The sequence below is a fragment of the Desmodus rotundus genome, chromosome 9, assembly GCF_022682495.2.
Source record: "Desmodus rotundus isolate HL8 chromosome 9, HLdesRot8A.1, whole genome shotgun sequence".
In the NCBI taxonomy this organism is placed as follows: domain Eukaryota; kingdom Metazoa; phylum Chordata; class Mammalia; order Chiroptera; family Phyllostomidae; genus Desmodus; species Desmodus rotundus.
In genome coordinates, this window is record NC_071395.1 from 108,123,636 (window position 1) to 108,142,509 (window position 18,874).

The 18,874-nt window shown below is 47.0% G+C and overlaps 2 protein-coding genes across 2 annotated transcripts; both read left to right on the forward strand.

Moving 5' to 3' along the window:
• Positions 1-437: 437 nt before the first annotated feature.
• On the forward strand, positions 438-4,696 carry LOC112298947 (C-C motif chemokine 4). Its single transcript, XM_024554065.4, has 4 exons — positions 438-606; positions 3,251-3,301; positions 3,758-3,869; positions 4,265-4,696. Exons 1-4 carry the CDS (start codon positions 504-506, stop codon positions 4,386-4,388), a joined length of 390 nt encoding a protein of 129 aa, XP_024409833.2. The 5' UTR covers positions 438-503; the 3' UTR covers positions 4,389-4,696.
• Positions 4,697-8,235: 3,539 nt separating this feature from the next.
• Positions 8,236-12,980, forward strand: LOC112298839 (C-C motif chemokine 15-like). The gene is made up of 4 exons (XM_024553959.3): positions 8,236-8,488; positions 11,710-11,757; positions 12,214-12,325; positions 12,720-12,980. The coding sequence occupies exons 1-4, from the start codon at positions 8,392-8,394 to the stop codon at positions 12,844-12,846; spliced, it is 384 nt and encodes a 127-aa protein (XP_024409727.2). The 5' UTR covers positions 8,236-8,391; the 3' UTR covers positions 12,847-12,980.
• Positions 12,981-18,874: the final 5,894 nt, after the last annotated feature.

Consider the following 18,874-nt stretch of genomic DNA (forward strand, 5'->3'; position numbering starts at 1 on the left):
CTCCACACAAGGATTCACTTGGTGCATCTGGTGCTTGCAGACATGACATTTACAGAGAGCAAGAAGAGGGAGGTAGCTCTTTACAAGGGGAAGAAGAAGTTCAGTGCATTTGCCATAGAACCAGAGAGCTCTACGGTACACTTGGAGTTCTTCCTGTGGGACTTCCATGACCCACACAGGATGGGAGAGCTCCTTCCACAGGGGCCCCCAACCCTTGTCTTGGCTAAGACCTCTTTCTGAAATTTTGACACTTCTGCCTAAATCCATTGGGCAGCTGAGAAAACCCCAAGTCATTGTTGTCCTCAACTTCCTGTTCCATTCCCAGACTTGTTCCCTTATGAGAAATATGTTGCCAACTGTATAGCCAAAGAGCATCTGTTGACCTCTGCCCTGTGACTTCCTTCTTCTCTTCTCATAAACACGAGGGCAGGGCTGGGGTCCCAGGGAGTCAGTAGCAGAGAGCCCAGGAACCCTCAGGCCAGCTCTGCCTGCACGCCTGGAAGATGACGATCTCCGCAGCTGCCCTCCCCTTCCTCATCCTTGCCGTTGCCCTTGGACCCCCGATCCATGGATCCCGGGGTGATGGACCCCTATCCCTGAACCATGGTAAGTTCAGTGAGCCTTCACACTGGTGGCCCATGTGGTGGTAACCTGAAGTCCAGGGAGGAGACACAGAGGGCCAAGGAGGTGAATTTGCACTTGCTTAAAAGCAGCAACAGTAGGGTGTGGACCTTTCCCTATGGCCTTGGTCCCTGGGGAAAAGTGTGTACAGGTGACTTGGGAAACAGTTCTCTTCCATTTTGTGGCCAGAATTATCTGATACCTTCTCTTAGCCGATATGGGGCCATTATGTGCTTGAGCAAAGAGTTGTAGTAAATTGTGAACTTGGAAAAAGCAGCATAGTTGCCTCCAATGTTAGAACTAGTATATCCCATTTAGTGCAAAACTACCATTTTGTACAGGAAATGGGACAAGCCGGGCTGGTGACTCACCCAACTCCACCTAACCGTTCTGTTCAAGTACTAACAAATGAATATCGAACACTGCCTTGTACAAGCAGAAACTACTGTAATTGTCTTATAGATATTAATACACTGAATCCGCCTAACACCCCTGTGGAACACCCTACCAGCAACTGCCATGGATTTGCGCATTACTATTATTATTAGTCTCTATTTACAGATGAGAAACTGAGGCACAGAGGCCTTAGAGAACTTGCTCGGATCCTACAGCCAGTAAGTTGTGGAGTTACAATATGATCTAGTTAGGAAGCTATTTAAAAAAAAAAAAAGTCCATTCAAGACTTTATTTCCCCAGCCCCCCACACATCATATCAAGCACACTGCAGGGTACGCACATGCCTCATTAAACATAGTTCACATGTTACTGTATAAGAAATGAGCCAACAGTTAGTGCATCTGTCTAACCAGCATAATGCAGGCCTACAATCTCCTGCCCAGAACACTGGGGCTACATGCATTTTGGAATGCAGAGTCTTTCAGGTTTTGAAAAGGTCATACATTATCACCCACAACTCCATTTCTGGATACACGGACAAACGAACGGGAAGCAGGTACCTGAGAGGTGCCTGTACACCCACGCTAACAGGTGCATCATTCCTAACACACCACAGGGGGAAGCACCCCAAGTATCCATCAATAAGTGAATGGATTAAAAATGGGGTATATAGCTCTGCCTAGTGGGGATTGAGTGCAGGACTGCAAAGCAAAGAGTTGCAGGTTCAATTCCTACTTGGGGCATATGCCCAGGTTGCGGGCCAGGTCCCCAGTAGGGGGTGTGTGAAAAGCAACCACACATTGGTATTTCTCTCCCTCTCTTTCTCCTTCCCTTCCCCTCTGTAAAAAAAAATGAATGTTTTTAAAAAAAAAAAAACGGGGAATATGTTGCACATTCAATAGAATATTATTCAGCCAGAAAGGACAGAAATTCGGACACACACCACAACATGGAGGAAAAATGAGCTCAGGTCTCTACCTGACATTGTGATAAATGAGAGAAGCCAGTAACAGAAGGATCAATACTGTATGATTCCACTGACAGGACGCACTCACAGCCGCCAGATTATAGAAACACCAAGCAGAGTGGGGTGGCCCGGGGGCTGGGGGTGGGGGAGTGGGGGTTACAGTTTAGTTGGTACAGGGGGTCAATTTTACAAGATGAACAGAGCCCTGTGGATCGACCGTGGTTACGGTTGTGCAATACGTGAGTGTCCTTAATGCTGCTAAACTGTACATCGGAAAACGGCTCACACCTGGTCTGAAGTGCACAGCTTCTGCTCCTCCTCTCGCCTGAGGGCATTGCGACTGCTCTCAGGGCTGTGCTGGCATTTCCGCCTTGTCTGCTCTGATGACCCCGCCCTTGACAGTCCCCACCGGGTCTCTGCCATTCATTCGCCTGATAACTACAGGGAGTGAGAAAAGCATATTCACAGTTGTGGAAGTGGGAACCACACCGTTTATTCTCGCACAGTTCTTTCCTAATTATTGTATTATTTTCCACACCGACACCCGTAAACCCACTTCTGCCCCACCCTGCATGGACTTAGCGGGGCCAGAAGCCTGAAGGGCACAAAGTCAGAGCTCCAAGATAGAAAAGAAAGTCAAAATTGTAAATTTTATATTACTATATTTTACCACACATTTAAAAAAATAAAAATATTTTTGAAAGTTAACACATAACTGGACATTATTCACAGCCCCAGCAGGTCTGGGAAGCATACTCGGTGAAACAGTGACACTCCTGCAGCAAACACACACGAATGTTCCCACGAAGGGGACAAGGACTGTCTGTCAGTAGCCGCACTTCACTTTGGGTGACACTGTGCCACCACACCCCGTAACGAGACATTCTTCTGTCTCCCGAGCCCTGTGGGTTGCAGAAGTGTGCAGAAAGCACACTGTGGACTGTGTCACATGGTGTGGCTGTGCAATTGATTTATCCATGTGGCATTTGCAGTTTGCTTTTTACAGTTAAAATCAATAGAAAAAAGGGAAGTCAACACAGCATTTTCACGTCTCAAACATTTTCAGAAGTTCCCTCAAAACTCTCAGGGCACCAATGAGACAACGGGCCGGGAGGCAGGCCCAGAACCCGGATGGACAGACGCCCAGTGTCCAGCTCCAAGGCCTCCCCGTCGTGGGGGCTGGGCTGGGGAGACACAGGTAGAGACACCAACACAGTGCCGCCTCCCAGTGATTCCTCTTCCCTCCCTGTCTCTCTCTCCCAACAGGACTCCAGATAGACCTACTTAAGCAGAATCCATCCATAATGGGGAATGGAGGTAAATGTTTCACTGTGGAATGTATTTAAAGGCAGCTGGTGGGAACAGATCGGCTCAGTGGCTTCAGTCCACCTCATTTACAGGACATGGGGAAACGGGGAGGGGACATCTCCAGGGAGACCAGGGTGCCCTACAGGTCCCTCCACCATCCATGACCTCTCTCCCAGCTGGCTGTCCTGGAGTCTGCTGACCTTGGGGAGAAGGTGCTCTCTGATGCCTCCTGCAGGTGTCAGACCTTCCACTTCTGGGAGAAAGGGTCCTGGCCCTGCCTGGGTGCACAGCCAACCCCGGGGAGGGTTGGACCAAGGAGTTGCCAGCAGGTGCTGCAGAGGAGGAAAACACCCCTTTGAGTTCTTCCCCTTCACATCCCCTCAGTGCTTTGGAGACAAGGGGGAAAGGATATAGTTTTCCTCAGAAAGAGGCTGGGTCCTTACATGGCCCTTTCTCCTGCTACAGGTGTGCATCGCCCCGGTGACTGCTGCTTCTCCTACACCCCACGAAACATCCGATGCTTATTCATGGAGGATTATTTTCTAACAACCAGTGGGTGCTCCAAGCCTGCGGTAATGTAAGTGCCAAGCTTACCAGCCACGTCTTGGGGTTGGGGGTCTGATGGCGGAGGGAGGTCCAGAAAAGCCTCACCCTCTGGATGCTTCGACCTTGGTGGAGGCTTGTGTCCTCCATAGGATCCCGCAGAGCATCAGATAAGAGATGCTCCCAGAGAAGAGGGAGGCTGGGGGGCGTGGGGAGAGCAGGAGTAAGGCTGCCACGGGACAATCCCCTGAGTCACCAAGGGGGTGTCAGAGGCAGGTCTCCAGGAGAAAACCCCCTGAGACCCTTCAGCAGAGAAAGGGAGGAAGAAGATGGGCTGAGTGGGGAAGCCCAGGGGCCAGGAGGATGGGGCTCCCCATCCTTATGTGCAGAACCTTCTCCACTATAATCTTTCTCCCCCTTGCTTCCCAGCTTCAGAACCAAGGGGGGGCAGCGTGTGTGTGCAGACCCCAGCCGTGAGGAGGTTCAGGACTGTGTGAATAAGCTGGCCTCAGCCAATACCGGGAAAAGGTTGCTTGAGGAGAAGCTACAATAGATGCCACCCACCCACCTCCACTCTCTCAACTTCTGGGAGTTTCTTGACCTGAATTCTTTTGTCAAAAGCAACAATTATTTTCTGTTCTGGTTGTAAAAACTGCGTACTGATAAAAAGTATCCAATTTAACATCACATGCATTGCAAATGAAATACCATGTTTTTGTTATTTTACTGTGCTGTTTTATTTTTTGGTTGTAAACAAGTTGTGTATTGAAATATAATCATTCTTTTTTTTAAAAAAAGTATTCAATTTAACTGTACTTGAACTGTAAGAGGAAAATGAAATGTAGGAATTGTGGAACTTTGGATTTGTGTGTTTTTCAAAATCAGACATCATAGCATCATTGTAAAGAAGGTGAACACATGACTCATTCAAGTACAGATGGAATATGTGTCAAAGATGTACTTAACCCATTAATGAGGGAACCATGAAACTGATTCTAACACCATGTGAGGAATAAGGATTTACACAGTCAGTTGGGGGTGGCATCCTGAGACTTAGAGAGAAACAGAGTGATAGCCAATACTGCAACAGAACTGTACTTTGGGGATTGTCTTTCCTACTGGACGAAAACCACTTGCATCTGCACTTGACAAAAATTTACAAGTTCACATGTAATCTCACAAAGTCTGGGGCCTGACCAAGAGCAAACAGAACATCAATCAAAAGTGCATTTCCCAAGGGCAGCTAAAGTGCTTCCCAGATAAGGCGAAGTTAAAGGAGTCCATCCTCACCCAGCCCTTATGCTACAAACTGTTAAAAGGGCTTATCTAAGAATAAGTGTTTGGGACCACATTGTGTGGTTTCCGAGACCACAGCCCTGTGAGAGCAAGCTCTGAAAGGGACTAGTAAGTCTCCCTGGAAAACCAGGTAAAAACGCAGGTGGCAAGCATGACTCCACTCTAACATGGCGGGTTCCCACGGGAACCAGGCCTGATAAATTGTATCCTTTGAAGCCTGCTCTGCTTTGTCTTGTATGGCCCTGGTGATATAAACCGGATGTTTAAGCTCAAGCACAAGAAGTAAACATTTATCTCCTGAAATACGTCTTAAAGACCCTCTGGCATCAGTATGACCAACAGGCCCTGACCTGTGACAGATCTCTGTGTTCCTTCAGTTGTTATCTATAGATAAGACCTGCTTTTGTATGACTGTAGCCTTTCGGCATTGATTGACGAGCTCTCTGTGTATACACCTACACACACCATTCCCAATAAAAGCCCTTTGTGAGAAGGGCTTGGGGCGTTCCCCACTAGAGGGGATTGTCACCCTCATTCCCACTGGAACAGCAAGATTGTGTCCGGGACGACTTATTTCTCATCCACAGTGGACGGGAGGAGCATGCTGCTGGACGGAGTTTCTCCCATGAATAAGATCAAAGTATAAACAGTAAAATGACAACGAACTCACAGCAATCAAACATTGAACTGAAAAAGCAGAAACAAACTAAGCAAACAACTAGAACAGAAAGAGAATCACAGAAATGCAGATCATGAGGAGGGTTACCAGTGGGAAGGCAGAGGGGGGAGAATGGGAGAAAAGGTACAGGGAATAAGAAGCCTAAACGGTAGGTACAAAATAGACAGGGGGAGGTTACGAACAGTATAGGAAATGGAGAAGCCCAAGAACTTCTGTGTACGACCCATGGACATGAACTAAGGAGGTGAGGGGGGTCCGGGGAGGGATGCTACTGGGAGGGGGGTGCAGGACGGATGGGGATAAAGGGGAGAAAAAATGGGACATTGTAATAGCATAATCAATAAAACATACTTAAAAAGAGAACAGTGTAACCCAATGACATCAAGAGCAAGGGCCGGAACCTTTTGACACATGCAGGTCAAAGTGAAGATCGGCTTTGGGGAAGCAGGGCGGGAGGACACAGGAAGGAAGGGGTCATGGTCCATCAGCGTGAAGCCTTCGCCACATTTCCAGTGTGAGTTCACGGCCCCGTCTGCTGCTAAGTAAATGCTAGTGAGTTTGTACATATGGCGTGTTTTACACAAATCATACTGATGTTTCAAGAAGTTCGTTTTGTAAGTAAGTCCTTAAACTGGCCATTTCAACTTGCTACGAGATGTGACTATGATGTTATTTGAACAATAAGGTTCACTACGCTGCCCAGTGTTTGAGTAATTGCAATAGGCTGTAGCTCTTTACCAATGACCCAACAGAAAAAATACTAAGAGAAAATATAAAGGCCAGGGAACACTGGGAGACGAAACCAGAAACATTCGCTAATTTGTATATAAGATCTAAATTAGTAAAAGCAATATTAATAGGAACAGAAACCGAAGTCAGAACAAGCACACATACATGTCCATCATTAAAAAACAAAATGAGCTTAGCCCTGGCCGAAGGCTCAGTTGGTTGGAGAGTCGTCCTACACATCAAAAGGTTGTGTGTTTGCCTATTAAAAAATGGGCAAAAGACTTGAACAGACACTTCTCCAAGGAGGACATTCAGAGGGCCCAGAGACATAAGAATAGATGCTCAGCATCGCTAGCCATCAGAGAGATGCAAATTAAAACCACAATGAGATACCACTTCACACAGGTCAGAATGGCCATCAGAAGCAAATCAACAAACAACAGGTACTGGAGAGGGTGTGGAGAAAATAGAACCCGAGTGCACTGTTGGTGGGAATGCAGGCTGGTGCAGCCACTGTGGAAAACACTGGAATTTCCTCAGAAAACTAAAAATGGAACTGCCTTTTGACCTGGCAATTCCATGGCTGGGATTATATCCTAAGAGCCCTGAAACACCAATTCAAAAGAACCTATGCACACCTGTGTTCATACAGCACAATTCACAATAGCCACGTGCTGGGAGAAACCTAAGTGCCCATAAGGAAATGAATGGATCAAAAAACTGTGCTACATTTAACAATGGAATACTACGCAGCAGAGAGAAATAAGGAGCTCCTACCATTTGCATCAACATAGACGGAACTGGAGAGCATTATGCTAAGTGAAATAAGCCAGGAGGTGAGGGACAAATACCATATGATCTCACCTTTAACTGGAACCTAAACAACAAAACCAACAAGCAAGCAAAATATAACCAGAGACATTGAAATTAAGAACAATCTGACTGTAAGCAGAGGGGAGGTAGGAGGGGACAAAATGGGGGTGGGAGAAGGGTTTTCAGGAACAACTATAAAGGACACATGGACAAAATCAAGGGGCGGTGGAAGTAAGGGAGGGAGGTGGGGATGGCTGGGGTGGTGGGGCTGGGGGCCGGTAAAGGCAGACAACTATAACTAAACAACAATAAAATAAAAGTTAAAAAAAAAAAAAGGTTGTGTGTTTAATCCCTGCTTGGGATACGTAAGGTAGGCAATTGATTGAAGTTTCTCTCTCACATCAAGGTTTCTCTTTCTCTCTCTCTCAAACCAATAAACATATGATCAATTGAGATTTAAGAAAATAAAATAAAAAATAAATAATATAATGTATGGTCACTCTCGTCTACCATGAACAAAACGTTGACTAGGAATTCCCTCCACACAAAGGATTCACTGGGGGAAAGTAAGGAGCAATCTGGTGCTTGCAGACGCGGCATTTACACACAGAGAGCAAGAAGGAGGAGGTAGCTCGTTTACAAGGAAGAAGTTACCCAGAGAGCTGTACGGTACACTTGGAGTTATTCCTCTAGCACTTCCATGACCCACACAGTACGGGAGAGCTCCTTTCACGGGGTCCCCTGACTCCTGTCTTGGCCAAGACCTCTCTGTCTGAAATTTTGACACTTTTGTCTATATCCATTGGGCAGCTGAGAAAACCCCACGTCATCGCTGCCCTCAACTTCCTGTTGCATTCCCAGACTTGTTCACTTCTTAAAAATGCCAAGTTGCCAAATATTCAGCTAAAGAGTTGACATCTGCCTCATGACTTGCTGATTTTCCTCCCCTTATAAACACGAGGGCAGGGCTGGGGTCCCAGGGAGTCAGGAGCAGAGAGCCCGGGAGCACTCAGGCCAGCTCTGCCCACACACCTGGAAGATGAAGATCTCCACAGCTGCCCTCCTCTTCCTCATCCTTGCCGCTGCCCTTGGACCCCCGATCCATGGATCCCCGGCCCGAGAATCCCTGGAACATGGTGAGTGAGTTCAGTGAGCCTTCACACTGGTGGCCCATGTGGTGGTAACCTGAAGTCCAGGGAGGAGACACAGGGGGCCAAGGAGGTGAATTTGCACTTGCTTAAAGCAGCAGCAGTAGGGTGTGGACCTTTCTCTGGGGCCTTGGTCCCTGGGGAAAAGTGTGTACAGGTGACTTGGGAAACAATTCTCTTCCATTTCGTGGCCAGAATTATCTGACACCTTCTCTTAGCTGGTACGGGGCCATTATGTGCTTGAGCAAAGAGTTGTAGCAAATTGTGGACTTGGGAAAAGCAGCAGAGTCGCCTCTAATGTTAGAACTAGTATATCCCATGTGGTGCAGAACTACCATTTTGTACAGGAAATGGGACAAGCCGGGCAAGTCACTCACCCAACTCCACCTAATCGTTCTATTGATTTACTAGCAAATGAATATCGAACACTGCCTTGTACAAGCAGAAACTACTGTAATTGTCTATAGATATTAATACACTGTGATGCGGATCTCGTCCCGCAAGATCTGCTGTTGAGGTTTCAGTATTCAAACACACATACACACGGACTATAGAAATCCGGTGGGGGAAAAGGGGCTACGTGGCCACTCTCCAAGTTAGAGAGAGACCTCTTCACCCCCGCCTGGACAGGCTTTGTTGTTTTTCTAGGCCTCCTACATCAATGATGGTCCTCATTTATTATTCATAGGTTTGTTTGGGGTGGTTATCTTTGCAGACACAGGAGAGGAAGTCACTGAGTACATCAAAGGGGGATATTTGCAATGTAAAAGGAGAAATGGTCGAAAAGGCTTTGTCCCATACCTGGGGGGTCTAGCCCAGATTCTGGGAAGATAAAGATACTCAGCAAACATTTGCTTCCTCAATTCAGGGTGAGGGAGTTTTTTAGCAAGAGCAAGTCTCATAGCAGTCTGGGTACAATGCAGGCCTGATTTCCCACTGGAGAACTTATCCATGGACGTGGGTCCTGCCCGCCTACTTCGCTCCCCACTGGTTTTCCAAGTGGGGGCTGAGCCACATTTCCCACGCTTGGAACGGTTCCCCACACACTGAATCCTCCTAAGACCCCTGTGGAACACACTACCAGCAACTGCAATGCTTTAAGAGTATTATTTTTGTTTTAAGAGTTATTTATTTACTTTTAGAGAGAGAATAAGGGAAGGAGAAAGAGAGGGAGAGAAACATCATGTGTGGTTGCCTGTCGTGTGCCCCCTACTGGGGACCTGGCCCAAAACCCAGGCATGTGCCCTGAGTGGGAATCGAACCAGTGACCCTTTGGTGCACTGGCCTGTGCTTAACCCACTGAGCTACACCAGTCAGGGTGGTTTTGCGTATTATTATTAGTCTCAATTTACACATGAGAAACTGAGGCACAGAGGCCTTAGATAACTTGCTCAGATCCTACAGCCAGTAAGTGGTGGAGTTACAATATGATCTAGTTAGGAAGCTATTATTAAAAAAAAAAAAAAGGCCATTCAAGACTTTATTTTGCCAGCCCCACACACATCATATCAAGCATATTTTAGGGTACACACATGCCTCATTAAACATAATTCATATGTTACTGTATAAGAAATGAGCCAACAGTTAGTGCATTTGCCTAACCAGCATAGTGGAGGCCTACAATCCCTTGTCCAGACCGCTGGCGCTAGATGTATTTTGGAATGCAGAGTCTTTCAGGTTTAAAAAGGTGATACACTACCTCTGGCAACTGCATTTCTGCATACACACCCAAACGAATGGAAGCAGGTACCTGAGAGATGCCTGTACACCCACGCTAACAGGCGCATCATTCCTAACACACCACAGGGGGAAGCACCCCAAGTATCCATCAACAGATGAATGGATTGAAACTGGGGGATATATTATACACACAATAGAATATGATTCAGCCAGAAAGGACAGAAATTCGGACACACACCACAACATGGAGGAAAAATGAGCTCAGGTCTCTACCTGACATTGTGATAAATGAGAGAAGCCAGTAACAGAAGGATCAATACTGTATGATTCCCCTGACAGGACGCACTTACAGCCGCCAGATTATAGAAACACCAAGCAGAGTGGGGCGGCCCGGGGGCTGGGGGGCAGGGGAGTGGGGGTTACAGTTTAGTTGGTACAGGGGGTCAATTTTACAAGATGAACAGAGCCCTGTGGATCGACCGTGGTTACGGTTGTGCAATACGTGAGTGTCCTTAACGCTGCTAAACTGTACATCGGAAAACGGCTCACACCTGGTCTGAAGTGCACAGCTTCTGCTCCTCCTCTCGCCTGAGGGCATTGCGACTGCTCTCAGGGCTGTGCTGGCATTTCCGCCTTGTCTGCTCTGATGACCCCGCCCTTGACAGTCCCCACCGGGTCTCTGCCATTCATTCGCCTGATAACTACAGGGAGTGAGGAAAGCATATTCACAGTTGTGGAAGTGGGAAACACGCAGTTTATTCTCGCACAGTTCTTTCCTAATTATTGTATTATTTTCCACACCGACACCCGTAAACCCACTTCTGCCCCACCCTGCATGGACTTAGCGGGGCCAGAAGCCTGAAGGGCACAAAGTCAGAGCTCCAAGACAGAAAAGAAAGTCAAAATTGTAAATTTTATATTACTATATTTTACCACGCATTTAAAAAAATAAAAATATTTTTAAAAGTTAACACATAACTGGACATTATTCACAGCCGCAGCAGGTCTGGGAAGCATACTTGGTGAAACAGTGACACTCCTGCAGCAAACACACACGAATGTTCCCACGAAGGGGACAAGGACTGTCTGTCAGTAGCCGCACTTCACTTTGGGTGACACTGTGCCACCACACCCCGTAACGAGACATTCTTCTGTCTCCCGAGCCCTGTGGGTTGCAGAAGTGTGCAGAAAGCACACTGTGGACTGTGTCACATGGTGTGGCTGTGCAATTGATTTATCCACGTGGCATTTGCAGTTTGCTTTTTGAAGTTAAAATCAACAGAAAAAAGGGAAGTCAATAGAGCATTTTCACGTCTCAAACATTTTCAGAAGTTCTCTCAAAACTCTCAGGGCACCAATGAGACAACGGGCCGGGAGGCAGGCCCAGAACCCGGATGGACAGACGCCCAGTGTCCAGCTCCAAGGCCTCCCCGTCGTGGGGGCTGGGCTGGGGAGACACAGGTAGAGACACCAACACAGTGCCGCCTCCCAGTGATTCCTCTTCCCTCCCTGTCTCTCTCTCCCAACAGGACTCCAGATGGCCCTGCTTAAGCAGAATCCATCCATAAGTCATGAAGGTAAATGTTTCACTGTGGAATGTATTTAAAGGCAGCTGGTGGGAACAGATCTGCTCAGTGGCTTCAGTCCACCTCATTTACAGGACATGGGGAAACAGGGAGGGGACATCTCCAGGGAAACCAGGGTGCCCTACAGGTTCCTCCACCATCCATGACCTCTCTCCCAGCTGGCTGTCCTGGAGTCTGCTGACCTTGGGGAGAAGGTGCTCTCTGATGCCTCCTGCAGGCGTCAGACCTTCCACTTCTGGGAGAAAGGGTCCTGGCCCTGCCTGGGTGCACAGCCAACCCCGGGGAGGGTTGGACCAAGGAGATGCCAGCAGGTGCTGCAGAGGAGGAAAACACCCCTTTAAGTTCTTCCCCTTCACACCCCCTCAGTGCTTTGGAGACAAGGGGGAAAGGATGTAGTTTTCCTCAGAAAGAGGCTGGGTCCTTACATGGCCCGTTCTCCTGCTACAGGCATGCACCGGGCCACTGACTGCTGCTTCTCCTACACCCCACGAAACATCCGATGCGTATTCATGGAGGATTATCATGAAACAAGCAGTGGGTGCTCCCGGCCTGCGGTCATGTAAGTGCCAAGCTTACCGCCATGTCTTGGGGTTGGGTGTCTGATGGCGGAGGGAGGTCCAGAAAAGCCTCACCCTCTGGATGCTTCGACCTTGGTGGAGGCTTGTGTCCTCTATAGGATCCCGCAGAGCATCAGATATGGGATGCTCCCAGAGAAGAGGGAGGCTGGGGGGCGTGGGGAGAGCAGGAGCAAGGCTGCCCCAGAACAATCCCCTGAGTCACTGAGGGGGTGACAGAGGCAGGTCTCCAGGAGAAAACCTCTGAAACCCTTCAGCAGAGAAAGGGAGGAAGAAGATGGGCTGAGTGGGGAAGCCCAGGGGCCAGGAGGATGGGGCTCCCCATCCTTATGTGCAGAACCTTCTTCACTGCATAATTTTTCTCTGCCTTGCCCGCAGCTTCACAACCAAGAGGGGGCAGCGTGTGTGTGCCGATCCCTTCCGTGAGGGAGTTCAGGACTGCGTGGAGAAGATGGGCTCAGAAAGTACACCAGAAAAATGGTTGCTTGAGGAGCTGGTACGATAGATGCTATACACCCACCTCCACTCTCTCACCTTCTGGGAGTTTCTTGGCCTGAATTCTTTTGTCAAAAGCAACAATTATGTTCTGTTCTGGTTGTAAAAACTGTGCACCAATAAAAAGTATCCAATTTAACTGTACTTGAACTGTAAGAGGAAAATGAAGCATAGGAATTGCTGAACTTTGGATTTGTGTGTTTTTCAAAATCAGACATCATAGCATCATTGTAAAGAAGGTAAACACATGACTCATTCAAGTACAGATGGAATATGTGTCAAAGATGTACTTAACCCATTAATGAGGGAACCATGAAACTGATTCTAACACCATGTGAGGAATAAGGATTTACACAGTCAGTTGGGGGTGGCATCCTGAGACTTAGAGAGAAACAGAGTGATAGCCAATACTGCAACCGAACTGTACTTTGGGGATTGTCTTTCCTACTGGACGAAAACCACTTGCATCTGCACTTGACAAAAATTTACAAGTTCACATGTAATCTCACAAAGTCTGGGGCCTGACCAAGAGCAAACAGAACATCAATCAAAAGTGCATTTCCCAAGGGCAGCTAAAGTGCTTCCCAGATAAGGCGAAGTTAAAGGAGTTCATCATTACCAAGCCCTTATTGTATGAAATGCTAAAGGGACTTATCTAAGAAAAAGGGGATGGTCAAAACTATGAAAAATGACAACAATCTCACAACTATCAACAACTGAACCTAAAAAACAAATACAAAGTAAACAACTAGAACAGGAAGAGAATCACAGAAATGGAGATCTCGTGGAAGGTTATCAGTGGGGAGGTGGGGGGGGAAATGAGGGGGAAAGGTACAGGGAATAAGAAGCCTATTCAGTAGGTACAAAATAGGGGAAGGTTAAGAAAAGTATAGGAAATGGAGAAGCCAAAGAACTTACAATAGGGCCCATGGGCATGAACTAACGGGGGAGGGGCATTGCTGATAGGAGGTAGATGCAGGACGGAGGAGGATAAAGGGGAGAAAAGATGGGGCAGCTGTAATAGCATAATCAGTAAAATATACTTAAAAGAAAGTGCATTTCCCCCACAGATGTAAGGTGTCCTGGGTGGGCCTTTTAGACAATGATCCAATGTCACTGAGAGGCACACAGTGACTGAAGCCTTCTTTCTGGCTGGAATGTTTTTTCTTAAGAGATATAACTTCCCAAAAAGATGTCTTCTTGAAAGTTAAAGAACATTAAGAAAAGCATTTACAGGTGGAGTTCATATCAACTTTCCATTCATATCTATTACAGCCTATAGGCATATAATTAGTAAGTATCGGTCACGTCTCATAAACTCAGAAGAAAGCACTGGATTCCAACAACAAAGCTTTTTTAATTTAAAAAAATCATTTAAAACCTATGCTTACTTTTTGGGGAGACTGCCCATAAGAAACCAATAGGGAAAAAAACTGATCGATAACCAAAGAGTAAAGCTGGAAAATACTCTTAACGCCAAGAGATTAAACACAAATTCATAGTGTGTCCCATCCTTCCTATTAAAATAGCTGATCTTTGAAGGTTTGACTACAGTGTAGAAAAGTTTCTTTTACTCCATCACTTAGGAGTGGAGGGATGGGCAGGAAGTGGTTGGGAATCCAGGATAAAACACAGATGTGTACAATTCAAACAGGCATGCCAGGTGATTCTGACGCAGGTGGCCCTAGAGCCTCACTTGGATACACCCCTTTAGGAGGTACGGGTAAACTGATGGGCTGGCTAGCTGGTGGCGTTGTGAAGGGGAAGAGTACCTTAGTGTACGTGAGCCTTCTTGGCTGCCTTTCCTTTTCCCAGCCTAAGTGGAAGTCCCTAGCTCCTCCCTTGTGATTCTGATTACAGGGGCCCTGGCTCTGGTACGTGAAGAAGGAGGGGCAGAAGGGATCCAGCGTTTCCCTGAGATGATCTGAGAGTTTCGTTTCTCAGGGTGGGGGTGGGGCTTCTTGCCCCAGACCAGAAGTTATCCAGGGCCCAATTCTCAGTCTGGTGCACCGCCCATCTCTGGAGGATCCTCTCCGCAGATATCTTTCTGTAAGTGCACAACTGTGCTTGTAGGGTCATCCTGGGGCCACCCCTGCACCTGACGTCCTGAAGTGGAGGCTGGCAAGGTCGTAGCTTCTTCCCCTCACTCCCACTGACTCTGATGGTTGTGTCACCCAGGATCTTGCTGGAAGCACGCTTTTTCAATAATCTTCTCCTTCGCCTATAGGAGGATATAAGGCTTTCCAGCCTCCTGGTGTTTTGCCACCAAGCTGACGCATGTCCTTTACACAGAACAGAAATTTCTCACCTTATGGCCAGCTGATACCATCTTTTCTGATCCCCTACTGCTACTATGATTTATTTTTGTTTTCATATTTGTTCTGTCATCGCAACGGGATTTGGGGAGAGGAAAAAACACACAGAGAGACGCTCGGGGTTCTGGCCTCCATTTGGACTCAGTTAGGATCTTCCCCGTCGCTCCCATTGCTGTCCTGCTGTGCGTTCTGGGGAATTCAGGAGTGTGGAGTCAGCGCCAGCCCACTGAGCCCTGGCTTGCATGACTGGGTGACAGCAACGGTAGTTTGCAGCTTCTCGGCAGTGATTTGGCTTCAGAGCCTTGGGGAAATTGTTCAAGAGCTGTTGGATTGAAACTGCACTAGTCCTCAGGGGAATGCGTGTGGTTTCACTGGGTTCTCGGCTGGTCAAGCGGTCAGCTTAGTAGAATGAAATGGGAGCACAGAGTGCCAGCGTGCTGAGAATAGTGGAGAGCCAGGTGTTTCCTGGTCAAGGATTTCGGTCATGACAATGGCAGCTGAGCAGAAATAAGGGAGGGGACTCACCTTTCTGGCCAAGCATTTGTCCATCAAGGTCTTGTAGGAGATAAGGGCAGGTTACGTCTGGGTCCATTGCCTAAGACTCAGGGACTCTGTTTTCCCACTTCCTTATGTTCTTTCTAGCATCCTTAATTCTTCAGTCCCTCTGGCAGAAGCACCCTTCCTCTCAATTCTTAGCAAACTCCACCCACCCTGCAAAGTTCAATTCAGGCAACGCCATAAACCCTTCCCTCTCTGCCTCAGCCAGAGCACCCCCCTCCTTTCCTCTGGAACCCTGAAACAGACCCTCCCTATCGCTCAGATAATTACTGAGCGACTACTTTATGGCACACTTTGTGGGCATTAGAAAAACCATCACAGCAAAACACATGAGGTTCCTGCCCCTCGAGAATATTTCAGTGTACAGAGAAGAATGAAAATAAGATACGACCTCTGTGTGTAAGAACCATCTCTAATTCATTACTAAATCTCCAATTATGCAACACTGGATCAGAATGATGGAGTCTGGCCCTGACTTGGATAACTCGGTGGGCTGGGCATCATCCAGCAAACCGAAAGGTCACCAGTTCGATTCTTGGTCAGGCACATACCTGGGTTGTGGGCCAGGCCCCTGACTGAGGGTGTGCAAGAGGCAACCGATGTCTCTCTCACATATTGACGTTTCTCTCCTTCTTTCTCCCTCCATTTCCCTCTCTCTAAAAGTAAATAAATAAAAATCTTTTTAAAAAGTAAAATAAAATGTTGAAGTTTGTGTTGAGGGCAACCAGCCCAGGGCTCAGGCCTCTCTAGGCCCCAGACAGGCTGCCCAAGGGCTGAAGAAACCAAATATTGAAGCACACCAGCCAGGAAGCTGTACTCCAGGCAAACCTCACAGATATTGCAGGTTCAGTTCCAGACGCCGCAATGCTGGTGGAGGGTCCTGCCTTTGAATTTTAAAAAGCACAACAGGTGTGAGATGCCATAAAACCAGGCACGCCTGTACGTAGATCAGGGCTTTTGCGCCTTTAGCATAAGAATCACCTGGACAGCTTGTCAAACTAGATTGCTGGGTCCCAGCCCCAGAAATTCTGATTCAGTAGGACTGAGTGGGGCCGAATGACCAGCATTTCTAACAAGTTCGCAGGTGGTGCTGATGCCACCTGGTGCCAGGGCAATTTGATGGGGAATTCTCACTCTTGACTTTACAACTTCAGTATTGTTTGCAACTCTTACAAAAAGCACCTGTTTTTTTAGCTACCATAAAATAAATGGAAATAATTTTTTAATAATGAACCTTCATTGTTGTTTCAAGGACACAATAGGGCAGTTCCTGACTTGTGTTGGTATTCGATTTTTTTATGATGAAATTTACTTATCCAAGTTGCTTCCTTATAAAATAAATATACAACTGGGAGAAGTGTTAATATGGTTAAGTAAGCCTGACAACTGCATTTGAATTTTTAAAAGTAGAAATCTTGGAACTCGGGAGAAATAGCTAGAAAAAAATGTGCTTAAAAGTATAAAAAAACTGACCTCCGGCCAAGATGGAGGCGTGGGTAGACACACTGTGCCTCCTTGTACAACCAAAAGAAAGACAACAATTTAAAAAACAAAAAACACCAGAACTGACGGAAAGTCGAACTGTTTGGAAGTCCGACAACTAAGGAGATAAAGAAGAAACACTCACCCAGACCGGTAGGAGGGGCAGAGATGGGCAGCCGGAGGGAGAGGACACGCAGCAAGGCGGCAGCTGGAGGACCCAGAGAGGCGGTAGCTAGAGGACTGGATGGTCCCATATTCTCGTGCAGATAAACTGGGAGGAACAACTGGGGAGCAAGACAGACCTGCAACCCAGGGCTCCAGCAGGGAAGTAAAGCCTCAAACCTCTAATTGAAAACACCCGTGGGGGTTGAGGCGGCAGCAGGAGAAACTCCCAGCCTCACAGGAGAGCTCGTTGGAGGAACCCACAGGGTCCTAGAACGTACACAAACCACCCACCCATGAATCAGCACCAGAAAGGCCCACTTTGCTTGTGGGTAGCGGAGGGAGTGACTGAAAGCCGGCAGAGAGCAGAGCAGGCACCATTGCTCCCTCTCAGGCCCCTCCCCCACGTACAGTGTCACAGCGCAGCGACCAGCGTTACCCCGCCCTGGTGAACACCTAAGGCTCCGCCCCTTTACATAACAGGCGTGCCAAGAGAAAAAAAAAATGGCCCAAATGAAAGAACAGATCAAAGCTCCAGAGAAAATACAACTAAGCAAAGAAGAGATAGCCAACCTATCAGATGAACAGTTCAAAACACTAGTAATCAGTATGCTCACAGAAAAGGTTGAATTTGGTCGCAAATTAGATGAAAAAATGAAGGTTGTACTAAGTGAAATAAAGGAAAATGTACAGGGAACCAGTAGTGATGGGAAGGAAACTGGAACTCAAATCAATGGTGTGGACCAGAAGGAAGAAAGAAGCATCCAACCAGAACATAATGAAGAAACAAAAATTCAAAAAAATGAGGAGAAGCTTAGAAACCTCCAGGACATCTTTAAATGTTCCAACATCCAAATTATAGGGGTGCCAGAGGAGAAGAGGAAGAGCAAAAAATTGAAAACTTATTTGAACAAATAATGAAGGAGAACTTCCCCAGTCTGGCAATGGAAATAGATTTCCAAGAAGTCCAGGAAGCCCAGAGAGTCCCAAAGAAGTTGGACCCAAGGAAGCACACACCAAGGCACATCATAATTACATTTTCCAAGATTAAAGAGAAGGAGAGAATCTTACACAAGCAACAAGAGAAAAGGACACAGTTACCTATAGGAGTTCCCATAAGACTAATCAGTTGATTTCTCAAAAGAGACCTTACAGGCAAGAAGGGGCTGGACAGAAGTATTCCAAGTGATGAAAGGCAAGGACCTACATCCAAGATTGCTCTATCCAGCAAAGCTACCATTTAGAATGGAAGGGCAGATGAAGTGCTTCCCAGATAAGATCAAGTTAAAGGAGTTCATCATCACCAAGCCCTTATTATATTAAATGTTAAAGGGATTTATCTAAGAAAAAGAAGATAAAAAATATGAACAGTAAAATGGCAGCAAACTCAGTTATTAACAACCACACCTAAAACAAAAACAAAAGCAAACTAAGCAAACAACTAGAACAGGAACAGAACCTCAGAAATGGAGATCACATGGAGGGTTATCAACAGGGGAGTGGGAGGGGGAGAGAGGGGGA